This window comes from Rhamphochromis sp. 'chilingali', assembly GCF_963969265.1.
Source record: "Rhamphochromis sp. 'chilingali' genome assembly, chromosome: 4".
In the NCBI taxonomy this organism is placed as follows: domain Eukaryota; kingdom Metazoa; phylum Chordata; class Actinopteri; order Cichliformes; family Cichlidae; genus Rhamphochromis; species Rhamphochromis sp. 'chilingali'.
The window spans coordinates 276,342-292,753 of NC_137948.1; the positions used below are offsets into that span (position 1 = coordinate 276,342).

General features: G+C 46.4%; 1 protein-coding gene across 1 annotated transcript in view; it reads left to right on the forward strand.

Annotated features, from left to right (window-relative positions):
- Nucleotides 1-16,412, forward strand: part of LOC308395367 (equilibrative nucleoside transporter 1-like) — a 37,191-nt gene that overhangs the window by 11,626 nt on the left and 9,153 nt on the right. The window contains exons 6-11 of the mRNA XM_080880184.1: nucleotides 9,510-9,644; nucleotides 9,752-9,849; nucleotides 10,066-10,144; nucleotides 14,268-14,326; nucleotides 14,431-14,539; nucleotides 14,700-14,785. Of these exons, the coding sequence (XP_080736310.1) occupies nucleotides 9,510-9,644; nucleotides 9,752-9,849; nucleotides 10,066-10,144; nucleotides 14,268-14,326; nucleotides 14,431-14,539; nucleotides 14,700-14,785 (566 nt within the window). The remainder of the gene's footprint in view (nucleotides 1-9,509; nucleotides 9,645-9,751; nucleotides 9,850-10,065; nucleotides 10,145-14,267; nucleotides 14,327-14,430; nucleotides 14,540-14,699; nucleotides 14,786-16,412) is intronic.

Sequence of the window (16,412 nt, forward strand, 5' to 3'; positions counted from 1 at the left end):
ACACAGCTTTAATGCTGGTACGGCAGAACACAGGAAATACAAAACTAAACTGGGGAAAAGTAAACTAACACTCGCAGGTAGACACAGGAAGATCCACACAACATGAGGGAGAACGCGACGCCGAACAGAGGGAGACGCAGACAGAAATACACAGAGGGTTAACGAGGAAAGTGGGAACACACGGGGAACACACGGGGAACACAGCTGACACAGATAACCATAACGAGACAGGGCGGGGTGAACATAACACTGACGGGAGACAGGCAGAGTCAAACAGGAGGAGAGAGAGCACGGGGAAAACACAGACATAACGGGCTGAGGAAGACATGGAATAAAACACGAGGGCTCACAGTTACACAGGGGCACACAGGAGGTAACCAAATAAGGAACATCTTAACAGAAGAACCTAGGAACCAAGGCATGACTAGGGGATGAAATACAAAACATACAAAAACTGAGAATACCGGGCCCACATGGCCCGGCTCCATGACAGGAAGACATTTTTGAATAATGATGCAGGTAAAATGTCAAGTGGACAAGAGGATGCTTTCGCTGAATTCACTAGTTTTACCAGCTCAGGTAGTGAAACAGGAGAGAAAGTATCCTAAATGACAGGGCGTGATGAGGTGGAGATAGACATAAGGTTCAAGGTCTTCAAGGTTCTTTATTATTTGTCACATGCATAGTTATAAGTATAACACACAGTGAAATGTAACCTGACACGCTCCTCGACATGTGCAAAGAAATTGGGGGGGGGGGGGTGTAGAGGAAGAACATTATATATATATATATATATATATATATATATATATATATATATATATATATATATATATATATATATATAAAAACACCCAGCACGCCCCTGCGGGCGGTTTATCCTTCAAGCTCGGGTCCTCTACCAGAGGCCTGGGAGCTTGAGGGTCCTGCGCAGTATCTTAGCTGTTCCCAGGAGTGCGCTCTTCTGGACAGAGATCTCCGATGTTGTTCCTGGGATCTGCTGGAGCCACTCGCCTAGCTTGGGAGTCACCGCACCTAGTGCTCCGATTACCACGGGGACCACCGTTACCTTCACCCTCCACATCCTCTCGAGCTCTTCTCTGAGCCCTTGGTATTTCTCCAGCTTCTCGTGTTCCTTCTTCCTGATATTGCTGTCATTCGGAACCGCTACATCGATCACTACGGCCATCTTCTTCTGTTTGTCTACCACCACTATGTCCGGTTGGTTAGCCACCACCATTTTGTCCGTCTGTATCTGGAAGTCCCACAGGATCTTAGCTCGGTCATTCTCCACCACCCTTGGGGGCATCTCCCATTTTGACCTTGGGACTTCCAGGTTATACTCGGCACAGATGTTCCTGTACACTATGCCGGCCACTTGGTTATGGCGTTCCATGTATGCCTTGCCTGCTAGCATCTTGCACCCTGCTGTTATGTGCTGGATTGTCTCTGGGGCATCTTTACACAGCCTGCACCTGGGGTCTTGCCTGGTGTGATAGACCCCAGCCTCTATGGATCTTGTGCTCAGAGCTTGTTCTTGTGCTGCCATGATTAGTGCCTCTGTGCTGTCTTTCAGTCCAGCTTTGTCCAGCCACTGGTAGGATTTCTGGATATCAGCCACCTCCTCTATCTGCCGGTGGTACATACCGTGCAGGGGCCTGTCCTTCCATGATGGTTCCTCGTCTCCCTCCTCTTTCTTGGGTTTCTGCTGCCTGAGGTATTCACTGAGCACTCGGTCAGTTGGGGCCATCTTCCTAATGTATTCTTGGATGTTCGTTGTCTCATCCTGGACTGTGGTGCTGACACTCACCAGTCCCCGGCCCCCTTCCTTCCGCTTAGCGTACAGCCTCAGGGTGCTGGATTTGGGGTGAAACCCTCCATGCATGGTAAGGAGCTTTCTTGTCTTTATGTCAGTGGCTTCTATCTCCTCCTTTGGCCAGCCTATTACCCCAGCAGGGTACCTGATCACGGGCAGGGCGTACGTGTTGATGGCCCGGATCTTGTTCTATATATATATATATATATATATATAGTATATACACTGGGTGAATGTGCAGTAGTAGCAGCAAGCAGGTGAATTCTGTACATTAATATGAATAGATATCTGACTATTTTACAGGATAGACAATATAAACATATTTAAAATTAAAGGAATTGAAATGTACATTGTGCCTTGGTTTAGTGTCTGGAAGAGTCCTGTCTCAGTCAATTATAGATGATGTGAGAGGGCGGGTGTGTGTGTTTAGGGCACGGATGGCTTGGGGATAGAAGCTCCTCTTGAGTCTCTCTGTCCTTGCCCGGAAGATGCGGAACCTTCTACCAGATTGCAGAAGTTGGAACAGTTTGTTGCCAGGATGGGACGGGTCCTTCAGTATCTGCTCTAGTCCGGCATCTCCTGGTGTAGGTGTCCTGAAGCGGGGGGAGAGCAATCCTGCAGCAGCGTTCTGCTGTACGGATCACTCTCTGGAGAGCTTTTTGGTCCTTCACACAGCTGCTCCCAAACCACGATGTCATGTTCTGTGTGAGGATGCTCTCCACAGCGCCTGTATAGAAAATCCTGAGGATCTTTGGAGAGACCCTGAACTTCCTCAGTTGTCGTAGGTGATACAGGCGCTGCCTAGCCTTTTTGGTCTGGACCTGAATTTGGGCAGCCCATGTCAGGTCTGAGGAGATGTGGACACCAAGATACTTGAAGGACTGCACCCTCTCCACTGGAGCTCCATTGATGATAATGGGCTTGTAGTCTCTGTGCTGACCCCTTCTGAAGTCCACCACCAGCTCCTTGGTCTTGCTGACGTTCAGCTGGAGGTGGTTGTCCTGGCACCACGATGCCAGATTCTTCACTTCATCCATGTAGGCCGCCTCATCGTTGTTGGAGATGGCACCCAACACCACTGTGTCGTCAGCAAACTTCACAATGGTGTTGGAGCCATGGGTGGCCACACAGTCTGAAGTGTAGAGGGAGTAGAGCAGTGGCGAGAGGACACATCCCTGAGGTGCTCCTGTGTTGATGGTGATGCTGTTGGAGAAGCACCTGCCCACCCTCACCACCTGAGTTCTGCCAGTGAGGAAGTCCAACACCCATGCACACAGACGGCTGTTAAGTCCCAGATCCCTCAGCTTTGTGAACAGTCTGCAGGGCACTATTGTGTTAAACGCTGAACTGTAATCAACAAACAGCATTCGCACATAGTTACCCTGTTTCTTGTCCACGTGGCTGAGGGTGGTGTGTAGGACGTGGGCGATGGCATCCTCTGTGGATCTGTTGGATCTGTAGGCGAACTGCAGCGGATCTGTGGTGTCTGGGATGGAGGAGGAGATGATGTTCTTCAGCAGCCTCTCAAACACCTTCATTACTACCGAGGTCAGTGCAACTGGCCGGTAATCGTTCAGGGATGAGGGTTTGCTGTTCTTGGGCACAGGGATGATGATGGATCTTTTGAAGCATGTGGGGACCACAGACTTCGCCAGGGACTCGTTGAAGATGTAAGTGAACACACCTGCTAGCTGGTCAGCACAGCAGCGCAGCAGACGGCCGGTGATGCCGTCTGGCCCCGCCGCTTTCCTTGTGTTCACTCTCCTCAGTGCTGCTCGGACGTCATGCTCCGCGATGCTGGTCACCGGTCTCTCGCTGATGATGTCACTGTCCTCGGTAGTCAGGCGGTAGATAGCATTAACAGGTGCTGAATGAGAAAAATTCATTCTTATGTTATTAATCTTTGCAAGAAGAAAAGAAAGAAAACTGTCACAGTCCTCATTAGATGAAATAGGGGCTGCGGAAAGAGCAGGAGTAACAATGCCACTAATGTCTTGATGCATGCTCAATCATCCAGGTAAGTAAATCCCCAAAAGTTGATTCTGTTCATCTGGACGTAGCGTTTCCTGAAGGAACAATGGGCTGGGATAATTGCATAATTAAGATTAAGGAACTGACCTCCCAGCCCATCGTTCCTTCAGTGGGCTGGTTTCAGTCATTATGCAAATGTCCTGTTTATAAGATTGAAACCTGCAGTCAGCTGAGACTGAAGACGTCACCTGGATGATGATGAAACATCATGTCATCAGATGAACAGAATCAACTTTTGGAGAATGCCACTAATGGTGTTAAATAGCACCTAAGGATTACCTCTGCTCTTTGCAACCAAGTGTGAGAAATAGGCAGCCCTTGCATCTCTGATAGCATTATTAAAAGAACTTAAAAGGTCCTTTAGGTACAGGAAATGAACATTTAGGTGAGGGAGTTTTCCTCCCTCACGTTTTAGACAACTAATACTGTCATTTAGCCAAGGAGGAAATTTGCAAGCAGAAACTCTACTCATTTTATCTGGACAAATTTCATCTAACATAAAAAGGCTATAATTATTCAAAAGATTGGTTGAATAGTCAACATCATTATGAGGAGATAGCTGTAGGTTAAAAGCATCCGCAAATTTCTCCGCTGTGGAGGAATCTAAGGTACGAGAGCTAACCTTCCATTGAACAGGGGACAAAAGCTCATTAAGAGACAGTTTAAAAACAATAACATCGTGATCAGAAATAAAAAATGTCCTCAGAGCAAATAAAATCAATATTTAAACCCAAAGTAAAAACAAGGTCCAGTGTGTGACCTTTGCTGTGCGTAGGACCGGACACATGCTGAGCAAAATGAGTCCATAACATTCATAAAATCTCTGGTGAAAGGGTCAGAGTCATCATCAATGTGTGTATTAAAGTCCCCAACTACGAGCAACCTAGACAGCTTTAAATTCGAGGATAAGATAAGAAGTCACTGAGCTCCGACAAAAATAACCTATTTGAGCCAGGTGGACGATACAACACAGCACAGTAAAACGGATCCTTGTTTCCAATTTTAAGCAGCTGCAGCTCAAATGAAAGAAATTGTCCAATTTTCATGGAGCGGGAGGAGAAACGTTCCTGGAAAGCCACAGCGAGACCACCACCCCGACCAGAAACCCGAGGCTGGGTAATAAAAGTACAGCCATCCGGGCAGAGTTCAACAAATGACGAATGGTCTACATCCCGCTGCCCGGTCTCAGTCAGGAATAAAAAATCCAGTTTTTTAGATGATATAAAATCATTCAACAAGAATCATTTATTTGACAGAGATTGAGCGTTAAAAACCGCCATATTCAGTGAAGTAGAAGCCTCCGTATTTGCGGAGGCTCGAGTTAAAGGATGTAGAAACTCAGGGTTTGAACCATCACGCTCGTAGAATCTGCTCACCGTGGGAAGAAAAAGCTAGCCGGCAGAAGAGTCTGGATAAACCCTCCTCAGGCAGGCCGGTCTCAAAGAGCCGGCGTATCCAAACAGGGACGTGGAAAACAAGTCCCCCTCCATGGAGCTTTTCTGAGCACAGGAGATAAGGCACACTCGGCGTCGCTTAACAGCCAATCAGAATCAGAATCAATACTTTATTGATCCCTGGGGGAAATTACTTTTCGTTACAGTGCTCCATTACAAACAAGCATTAACAGAGACAGACAAGACACTAACTAAGAATAGCACCATATATACAACCATATATATACATAAAAGTCACTTATTAATAAATAGCTGAAAAAGAACATGTGCAAGAAGGGTGTAGCTGTTGCAGTAAACAGTGTGTTAGGTGGATGCGTTGTACAGGGAGCCACAGGCAGGAATGATGTCCTGTGTCGTTCAGTGGTGCATTATGGGTAATCTCAGTCTCTCACTGAACGAGCTCCTGTGACTGACCAGCACGTCATGGAGTGGGTGGGAGGTGTTATCCAACATTGTCTTTATCTTGGACAGCATCCGCCTCTCCGACACCACCTTGAGGGAGTCCAGCTCCATCCCCACAACATTGCTGGCCTTACGGATCAGTTTATTAAGTCTGTTGGCATCTGCGACCCTCAGCCTGCTCCCCCAGCATGCAACAGCATAGAGGATCGCACTGGCCACCACAGACTCATAGAAAATCCTCAGCATTTTCTGGCAGATGTTGAAGGACCTCAGTCGCCTCAAAAAATAGAGACGACTCTGGCCCTTCCTGTAAAGTGCTGTGGTGTTTTTAGCCCAGTCCAGTTTATTGTCAATGTGTACTCCAAGGTATTTATAGTCCTCCACAATGTCAACACTGACCCCCTGGATTGAAACAGGGGTCAAGTGTTTCCTGGTCTTCCTGAAGTCCACGATCAGTTCCTTGGTCTTTGCCACGTTGAGCTGCAGATGATTCTGCTCACACCACGTGACAAAGGAGTCGACCACAGCCCGGTACTCTGTCTCATCATCCCTGCTGATGCATCCAACCACCGCAGAGTCATCAGAAAACTTCTGAAGATGGCATGTCTCTGTGCAGTGGCTGAAGTCTGTGGTGTAGAGGGTGAAGAGGAAGGGGGAGAGGACAGTCCCCTGTGGTGCCCCTGTGTTGCTGATCACCTTGTCAGACACACACTGTGGGAGACGTACATATTGTGGTCTTCCTGTCAAGTAATCAACAATCCAGGACACCAGAGAAGCATCCACCTGCATCGCTGCTAACTTATCACCCAGGAGGGTCGGCCTGATGGTATTTAAAGCACTAGAAAAGTCAAAAAACATGACCCTCACAGTGCTCGCCGGCTGGTCCAGATGGGTGTAGACACGATTGAGCAGGTAGATGATGGCGTCCTCAGTTCTGAGACGAGGCTGATAAGCGAACTGAAGGGGATCCAGATGTGGTCTTACTATGGGTCGCAGCTGGTCCAGGATGAGCCTTTCCAGGGTCTTCATGATGTGGGAGGTCAGTGCCACAGGCCTGTAATCCTGGGGGCCACTGGGACGTGGCGTCTTTGGTACAGGGACGAGGCATGATGTCTTCCACATCACTGGGACCCTCTGCAGACTCAGACTCAGCATAAACAGTTTATGAAAGACTCCACACAGCTGGGGGGCACAGGTCTTGAGGACAAGGGGACTCACTCGTCTGGTCCAGCAGACTTGCCTGAGTGAAGTCTCCTCATTTGCATCTCAACCTGGTATTGAGTGAAGGTGATGGGTGGGGGAGGGGTGTCAGGAATCTCACAGGAGGCAACAGCGCCATGTGAAGAGAGGCTGACACAGTGGTGTGGCTCTGGATTCCAGGCTGACTGCAGGTGAGGTTGTGGGGGTGGGAGCAGACACTGTGGTGTCGAATCTATTGAAAAACAGATTCAACTCGTCGGCTCTATTCTCACCTCCCTCAGCTCCCCTGCTGTTGGTTGGCCTGAATCCAGTGATGGTCTTCATGCCCCTCCACACCTCTCTCATGCTGTTCTGCTGGAGTTTCCACTCCAGCTTCCTCCTGTAATTGTCCTTAGCCTCTCTGATCTTGTCCTTTAGTAACACCTGGACCTTCCTCACCTCCTCTTTATTGCCCCCTCTGAAAGCCCTCTTCTTGTTGTTGAGGAGGGCTTTGATGTCAAACCCTGCTGCCAGTAAAGCCTGAGCTTTACCTGAATACCTCCCCTTCTCCCTCTTCTTCTCTGTGGTCTAGAGGATCCGCCGAATGGTGATGGAGGAGGGTGGAAAATGCCGAAGGAGGATGAAGAGACATCGTAAGGCATCATAGAGGATTGGATGGATAGCAAAGACAGATGATCATACACCAAGGCAGCCAATACATCATTAAAACTAAATGAGAACAGCAGAGTGGAAAAAAATAATATAAAAGTAGTGGAGCGCGACAAACTGCACCCGGCCGCGGCAGAGCCAAACACAGGCGGCATCACACCGGAAGCAGCAAAAAAAAAAAGACCTCTCAGTCTCTGCTTCCTGCTCTGCTGTCTTTGACAGGTTTGAGCCTGTGACTCTGTCCTTTTTAAAGGAAACTGTTGGTCGTTTTAAGCCTGCAGGGTCTCCAATTCCCAATGCTTCCTCCAACTACTCGCTCAACCACCACGTCATCTAGGTAAACAGCACAGCCTTTCGGCGCATTAACAACCAAACTCATGAGTCGCTGAAATGTGGCTGGAGCATTGTGTAAACCAAAACCGATGACTGTATATGAATAAAGACCAGATGGCGTGATGAAAGCATTGGCACCTGCCAATATCCCTTCAACAGATCGAAATTTCTCACATTTTCTGCTGCACCAACTTGGTCAATACAGTCGTCACTATGAGGCAAAGGATAAGAATCAGGTTTGGTCACTGCATTTACTGTTACAATGGCCACAGGCCGATAGCTAAACTGGACTCAAACACACAAAAAAACCTTAGAGCCGATACCAACGTGAGGTCATTGATGAACTGGGAAAGCAAAATGTTTTAGAGGTTTTCCAATCTGGTTTTAAATCCTTTCATACCACTGAATCAGCCCTGTTCAAAGTTTTTAATGACATATTTTTAGCTAATGGCGCTGGGGACTGTGTTGTTCTGGTGCTTTTGGATTTGACAGCTGTGTTTGATACAGCGGATCACGCCATTTTACTCTCTCGTTTGGAGTAGTGGGTGGGCATTAGGGGCACAGCACTGGAGTGGTTCAGGTCCTACTTGGTGGGGCGAACTGTGACCATGTGTCGTCCTCCGCCCCTCTTTTGTGTGGTGTCCCACAGGGCTCAGTTCTAGCCCCCTCCTCTTTTCTTTAGATCTGCTTCCTCTTGGTTCTGTACTGAGAAAGCACGGCATTGCATTCCACTTTTATGCTGATGACTGTCAGATCTATGTCCCTCTAAAGAAAAAAAGGCACTTACCTCACACAGCCATTACTTCAGTGTCTCGATGACATTAAGGCTTGGATGTCTGTTAACTTTTTAAAATTCAACGATAAAAAGACTGAGGTGATGGTCTTTGGTAGCCGCACTGAGACGCCTAATGTGTATAAAAAAATAAAGCCAAGTCTTTCACGGCAGCACTTTGAGACAGTGATCCACGCCTTTGTTAGCACTCGGCTGCATTACTGTAATGCACTTTATATAGGGGTCAGTGCATCATATATTACTCATCTACAGAGGGTGCAAAATGCCGCAGCTCGTCTTTTAACTGGCACTCGAAAGTTTGAGCACATTTCCCCTATTTCAGCTTCACTTCACTGGCTGCCCATTTCTTTTAGGATTCATTTTAAAATTCTTTTATTTGCTTCTAAAGCTCTTTTGTTGTAGCAGCTCCCAAACTGTGGAACGAGCTTCCTTTAGAGATTAGACAGGCCTCTTCACTGCCTGTTTTTAAGTCACTCCTGAAACCCTCCTCTTTACCCTGACCTTTGACACCACGTGAGATGTTGGTTTTTATTTTTTATTTTTATTTTAGTTGATTCCATGCTGTTTTATCTTGTTTTGTTTTTTAACATAGGGCTGTTTTAATTTTTATGTATTATGTGTTTTATTTATTTATTTTTGCTGTTTTCTGTTGTTCTATTGTTTTTAACTTTCTTTCTGTACAGCATTTTGGTCCTGTGCTGGATATTTTAAAGTGCTTTATAAATAAAATTGGATTGGATTGGTTCGTTCGTTCATTCGTCTGTCTGTCTGTTCAGCCTTTGGGCATGCCACAGGCCATTCTGTTAATCTGGTTGTTTGTTTGTTTGTTCAGCCTTCGGGGCAGTGCTACAGGGGAGCCTTTTCGGGATGGCTGGATTGCTCCCAGCTTCATACACAACTCCCATCATGAGTGGTCAGGGACTCGCTGGGACCTTTGCCGCCTTCGCCATGATCTGCGCCATAGCAAGTCTGATCAATAACTCATTGGATTCAGTTTTATGACACTTTGCAGGAACTTGAATGTCAGTACACAGAGATTATAAAAGGTTGATTTTCTGTCTTTTTCGGGTACAGGCGGTTCGGAGCTTCAGGATGCAGCGTTTGGGTATTTCATCACAGCCTGTGTGGTTATTTTTTTGTCCATTCTCTCCTACATCCTGCTGCCCAAACTGGTACGTTGTCCTTTTATTCCATCTCCAAGACCTGAGATACAAAATATGGAACACAAACACATCATGCATCATTGCAGTACTAGCCCCTCCCACAGCCGCCAGCTCAGTGCATCCTTAAGAAATCAGATCTCACAGACTCTGTTCCATCCTCAGCTTGCCCCTTTCAAGGCATCATGAGTGAGTGCTAATAGACTTTTGTTTTGTTTGTGTTTTCAGGAGTTTTTCCACTTTTATCAGGAGAGAAACACGAAACAGATCTCTCTGGAGCAGAATTCGATCAGCCTGATGAACAGAGGTACAAAAAATATTTTTTAAAAACCTTTTGCTTATCACCTCAAACCGGCTTAAGGTCTTCATGAAAAGTTTATGCTTTAATACATATACAGTGGGGCAAAAAAGTATTTAGTCAGCCACTGATTGTGTAAGTTCCCCCACTTAAAATGATGACAGAGGTCAGTAATTTGCACCAGAGGTACACTTCAACTGTGAGAGACAGAATGTGAAAAAAAAATCCATGAATCCACATGGTAGGATTTGTAAAGAATTTATTCGTAAATCAGGGTGGAAAATAAGTATTTGGTCACCTCAAACAAGGAAAATCTCTGGCTCTCACAGACCTGTAACGTCTTCTGTAAGAAGCTTTTCTGTCCCCCACTCGTTACCTGTATGAATGGCACCTGTTTGAACTCATCATCTGTATAAAAGACACCTGTCCACAGCCTCAAACAGTCAGACTCCAAACTCCGCCATGGCCAAGACCAAAGAGCTTTCGAAGGACACCAGGAAAAGTATTGTAGACCTGCACCAGACTGGGAAGAGTGAATCTACAATAGGCAAGCAGCTTGGTGTGAAAAAATCAACTGTGGGAGCAATCATCAGAAAATGGAAGACATACAAGACCGCTGATAATCTCCCTCCATCTGGGGCTCCACGCAAGATCTCATCCCGTGGGGTCAAAATGATCATGAGAACGGTGAGCAAAGATCCCAGAACCACACGGGGGGACCTGGTGAATGACCTGCAGAGAGCTGGGACCAAAGTAACAAAGGTCACCATCAGTAACACACTACAACGGCAGGGAATCAAATCCCGCAGTGCCAGACGTGTTCCGCTGCTGAAGCCAGTGCATGTCCAGGCCCGTCTGAAGTTTGCCAGAGAGCACATGGATGATACAGCAGAGGATTGGGAGAATGTCATGTGGTCAGATGAAACCAAAGTAGAACTTTTTGGTATAAATTCAACTCGTCGTGTTTGGAGGAAGAAGAATACTGAGTTGCATCCCAAGAACACCATACCTACTGTGAAGCATGGGGGTGGAAACATCATGCTATGGGGCTGTTTTTCTGCCAAGGGGACAGGACGACTGATCCGTGTTAAGGACAGAATGAATGGGGCCATGTATCGTGAGATTTTGAGCCAAAACCTCCTTCCATCAGTGAGAACTTTGAAGATGAAACGAGGCTGGGTCTTCCAACATGACAATGATCCAAAACACACCGCCCGGGCAACAAAGGAGTGGCTCCGTAAGAAGCATTTGAAAGTCCTGGAGTGGCCTAGCCAGTCTCCAGACCTCAACCCCATAGAAAATCTGTGGCGGGAGTTGAAAGTCCGTGTTGCTCGGCGACAGCCCCAAAACATCACTGCTCTCGAGAAGATCTGCATGGAGGAATGGGCCAAAATACCAGCTACTGTGTGTGCAAACCTGGTAAAGACCTATAGTAAACGTTTGACCTCTGTTATTGCCAACAAAGGTTATGTTACAAAGTATTGAGTTGTATTTTTGTTATTGACCAAATACTTATTTTCCACCCTAATTTACGAATAAATTCTTTACAAATCCTACCATGTGGATTCATGGATTTTTTTTTCACATTCTGTCTCTCACAGTTGAAGTGTACCTCTGGTGCAAATTACTGACCTCTGTCATCATTTTAGGTGGGGGAACTTGCACAATCGGTGGCTGACTAAATACTTTTTTGCCCCACTGTATCTCTCCTTGCTACTTTTTATATTTTCCACACAGGTTATTTACTTGAAACTGAACATTGTTCATTCAGCTGCTAGTTCCAGTCATTATACAAATGTACTGTTTATAAGGTTAGGAAAATCTGCAGTCAGCTGAGACTGAAGAAGTCACCTGGATGAGTGACGAAATGTTACTCTCACTATGTCCAGATGAACAGATTTAACTTTTTGGGATAAACTGAAATAAGAACATTCATGCTTCCATCCATCCATTATCTCCCACTTTTCCATGACTCGGTTCTGGGGACAGCAGTCTAAGCAGAAAAGCCTCGACCTCCCTCTCCCAGCCACCTCCTCCAGCTTGGAACACCAAGAGGTTCCTAGACCAGCTGAGAGATATAATCTCTCCAGGGTGTCCTGGGTCTGCCAAGGGCCCTCCACCTGGTGAGACAGTCCAATCGTACAATCTGTCCAGTCCTCCATATCTATCTGTCAATCTCCTATTCCCCTTTCATCTCGCTCATGAACAAAACTCAAAGATACTTACTCCTACATTGAGGGCAGCAACTTCTTTCTGACCTGGACTAGGCACCATGGCCTCACACTTGGAGGTGCTGATTTTCATTCCCGTTGCTTCACATTCAGCTGTGAACTGCTTCAGTGCGAGCTAGAGGCCACCACCTGATGAAGCAAACAGAACCACGTTATCTGCAAAAAGCAGAGGTGAGTTTCTGAAATCACCAAAGTTGAAGCCTTCTGCTGCTTTACTACGCCGAGAAATTCTGTCCATAAAAATGAACTGAATTGGTGACAAAGGCCAGCTCTGGCAGAGTCCAACACACACTGGGAAGGAGTCCAACTTATTGCCTGCCAAGCTCTTCCAACGGTTGTATAAGTACTGAATAGCTCTTAACAACAGGCTACACACCCCGTACTCCCCAAGCACCTCCCAAACACTCTGATGCATGCAGGTCTTATGTCCAAAAAACATACGAAGTGGTCAGACAAACTCCCATGCACCCTCAAATATCCCCAAGAGCATGAGGAGTTGGTCCAGAATCACTTCTGGCAAACTGGAAAAAATCAAGTCTTTTTCCATGGTTTTTGCTTAAGCCACTGCCTGATCTGCATTCTGCTTGGTCTGCTGGTACCAGTCGAGTGCCACAGGCTAACCAGGCCAACCCGATAGGGCTCCTTCTTCAGGCTAATGACACCAACCACCTTGCAGCCACAGCTCAGTTCAGCAGCCTCAGCAATGGAGGACACAGATAGACTGAATACAGCCCATTCAGACCTCATGTCCCCAGTCTCCCTCAGAATGCTGTCAAAGCTCTGCAGCAGGTGGGAGTTGAAGATTTAGCAGACCAGAGCTTCTGCTAGGTATTCCCAGTGCACCATCACTATACGTTTAGGTGTGCAGGGTTTGTCTAGCGTTATCCCCCATCCACCTGATCCAACTCACCACCAGGTGTTGATCAGTTGACAGCTCATTGCATTGAGGTTAGACCGATTATATCTAGCTGGTATCTCTCAATCTCACACACTAGCTCAGGTTCCTTCCCCACCAGAGAGGTGATGTTCCATGTCCCAATTGCCAGGCTCGGTAGCCATGGATCACCAGGGTCTCTGCCATGGCCACCACCAGGCACACAATTCATCAGACCGCTACAGCACCTCCTGCAGGTGGCCCCATGTCCCTTCCCCAGGTGTGCCTGGCCGTGCTACATGGGCTATCCCAGCCACCAAGTGCTTTCCCTTCGGCACCTTCCTCAGGCCTGGCTCCAGGCGTGGCCCCTCTAGCTCTATCCCGGGCAGGAAGAACTGTTCCCTTGATCATGTACACATAAGAGTCTTTTGAATCACTCTTTGTCTGGTCACTCACCCAGGACCGATTTGCTATGGGTGACCCTACCAAGGAGCAAAAGCCCCCCAACAACATAGCCCCTGGGATCTCTGGGACACACAAACTCCTCCACCACTATAAGACAGCGCTTCACAGAGGGGTAAAACAAATTGAAACATACAAAACATAATAAATCTGCATGTCACTCTTCTTTCACACAAAACTATTCCTGTGAGCACCCGCTTTCTCCAGTCAAAGAAATAGTAAGGTCTGGAGCATGGAACTCCAGTCAGTCTGAGCTGCTGGAGCTTTCCAGCAGGGCTTCATTCACTGTTTTCTGGAAAAAGCTGCAGATAGAAAACCTCCATCATACTAAAAACATAAAAGAGTCTGTGAAATGCTTTCACTGGCTCTGAACATAACCCACTACTCTGTTACCGTGGTTACTCATCAGGTGAAAAGAGAACCACACAGAAAAATCTCACTTTGAGATTGACACAGATTGCTAAATCATTAATCTGGCATCACAGTTACAGCGCTCTGTTGTCATGTGTTTTATTTATCCTATCATTTACGTTGTTTTGTTGTTTATTCTGTTGTTTATGTAAAGATGCAGTAGCTGATCAGACAAAGCCTCAGGACGTCTCCATGCTGAAAATCTTTAAGAAGGTCAGCTACACATTACTTAACTGATCAAGAAACAATCTATAATCAATATTAACTGTAGTTTGTTCTTTAAAGGGAATGTCTGACCTCTGACCTTTGGCCCTCAGATCTGGATCTTGGCCCTGTCAGTCTGTTTTACCTTCACTGTAACCATTGGCACATTTCCCGCCGTCACTGCCGACACCAAATCCACGCTCAGTGACGGAGGTTCCTGGGGTCGGTCAATACCTCGTTTTCTGTTGAAATGACGGCTAATGTTAACCTTTCTTCTTCTGTGGTGTTTTGTTCCATGTTTATCTGCGTGAATTTGCCCCCCGTTTCCTTTTCCTTGTTCTACTGATACACGCAAACATTCAAATAATTGTTTGATTTACAGACCAGTACTTCATTCCTGTCAGCTGCTTCCTGCTCTTTAACCTGTGTGACTGGGGTGGGCGGAGCTTAACAGCCATCTTGATGTGGGTGAGTTTGAGTTCTGTCATCAAGCAATTCAGCTATAAACAGCAAGCCTCCAATAGGTCCTCCGGCTTCACATTGACAGTCTTCTCCCTCCCATGATTTCATCTGGGTGACCGTGGTTCAGCGGGTTGGGAACCTCATCTTATAACTGGAGGGTTGCCGGTTTGATCCCCAGCTCTGTCTGTCCTGGTCATTGTTTCCTTGGGCAAAACACTTCACCCTACTGCCTACTAGTGTTGGCCAGAGGGTCCGATGGCAGCCTCGCTTCTGTCAGTCTGCCCCAGGGCAGCTGTGGCTACACCCCTAGCCTGGTTTCAATCATATCTCCTTGACCGCTCCCAGTTTATTCAACTGAAATCATTCTGCTCTCGTCTTTTCCCGGTCCCTTCTGGTGCACCCCAAGGTTCAGTCTTAGGCCCTCTTCTCTTCAAAATATACATCCTCCCTCTAGGTACCATTTTCTGCAAATTTGATCTTCACTTTCACTGTTTTGCTGATGACACCCAGTTATATCTCTCCTGCAGACCTGATTCCTCCCTCCCACCTTCTTCCCTTACAGCAGACCTTCCCAAAGTGTGGGGCCCGCCCCCTAGGGGAGGCGCAGAGCCATTGCAGGGGGGGGCGCGGTATGAAAAGGGGGGGGAAAGAAAACACTTGGACACTGCTAGCATGGGGCGCCCACACAAACGCAAAGCAGGAGATGAAGCATCGCTGAATATGTTTCCAAACCAACTTCATTCTAAGCCAAAGACTAGAAAATATGGTGAAGCAAATCTTCCCTATGGCTTCACCTGCACAAGTGCCGAGGTAGGTCTCCCTGCAGGATTGGTTTTCCCTGTGTCTGGAGCAGCGCTGGGCTGTTTAAATTACGGACAAACAGGATCCCACATTCTTGAGTTTTAGTTCACAAACACTTCTTATAATGACTAACTATTCCTGACATTTTGGAGATGTTAGCTCTTTATACAGTAAAGTTACAGCAGGATACAAATAAATGAATATTATTACACAGGAAATAAAAAACAACTACACGTAAAATAATCACATCGTGACGCCTCTGCCTTTTTAAATGGAGGGACAGTAACTGCGTGTGTATGTAAGCCTGTAAAAACTGACTCTGACTCACTCACTGTCGATAACTCCACAGTTTTCCCTTCTCCTCAGGTTAAGAGCCTTGGTGTCATCCTAGACAGTTCACTTTCCTATAAATCTCACATCAATAATCTCACCCGTTCTGCCTACTTCCATCTACGTAACATTAACAGATTGCTTCCTTCTCTTTCCACCCAGTCTACGTCCATAAAGGGTCTCATAAAGTGCTATATAAATGCAATCTATTATCTGGTTCTTTATTTGTAGACCTCGAAAATTATACAGACCGTTATACTGGTATTAAGATGCAAGACAAATTTTATTGCAAATTTAGTTTTAATATTTATATTGTTAAATGATCAAAAGGCTATTAGTGCAGCAAAAACAAAGTATTTCTCTAAGATCATGTCTGATAACAGTCACAGACTTCGTATTAATCACTAACTTAGTTCTTAATCCCCCTACTGCTGCTCCCCACATAGCATCAAAAGCAACATGTGAAAACTTATTGAAATTCTTTATTAACGGGATCACAGAT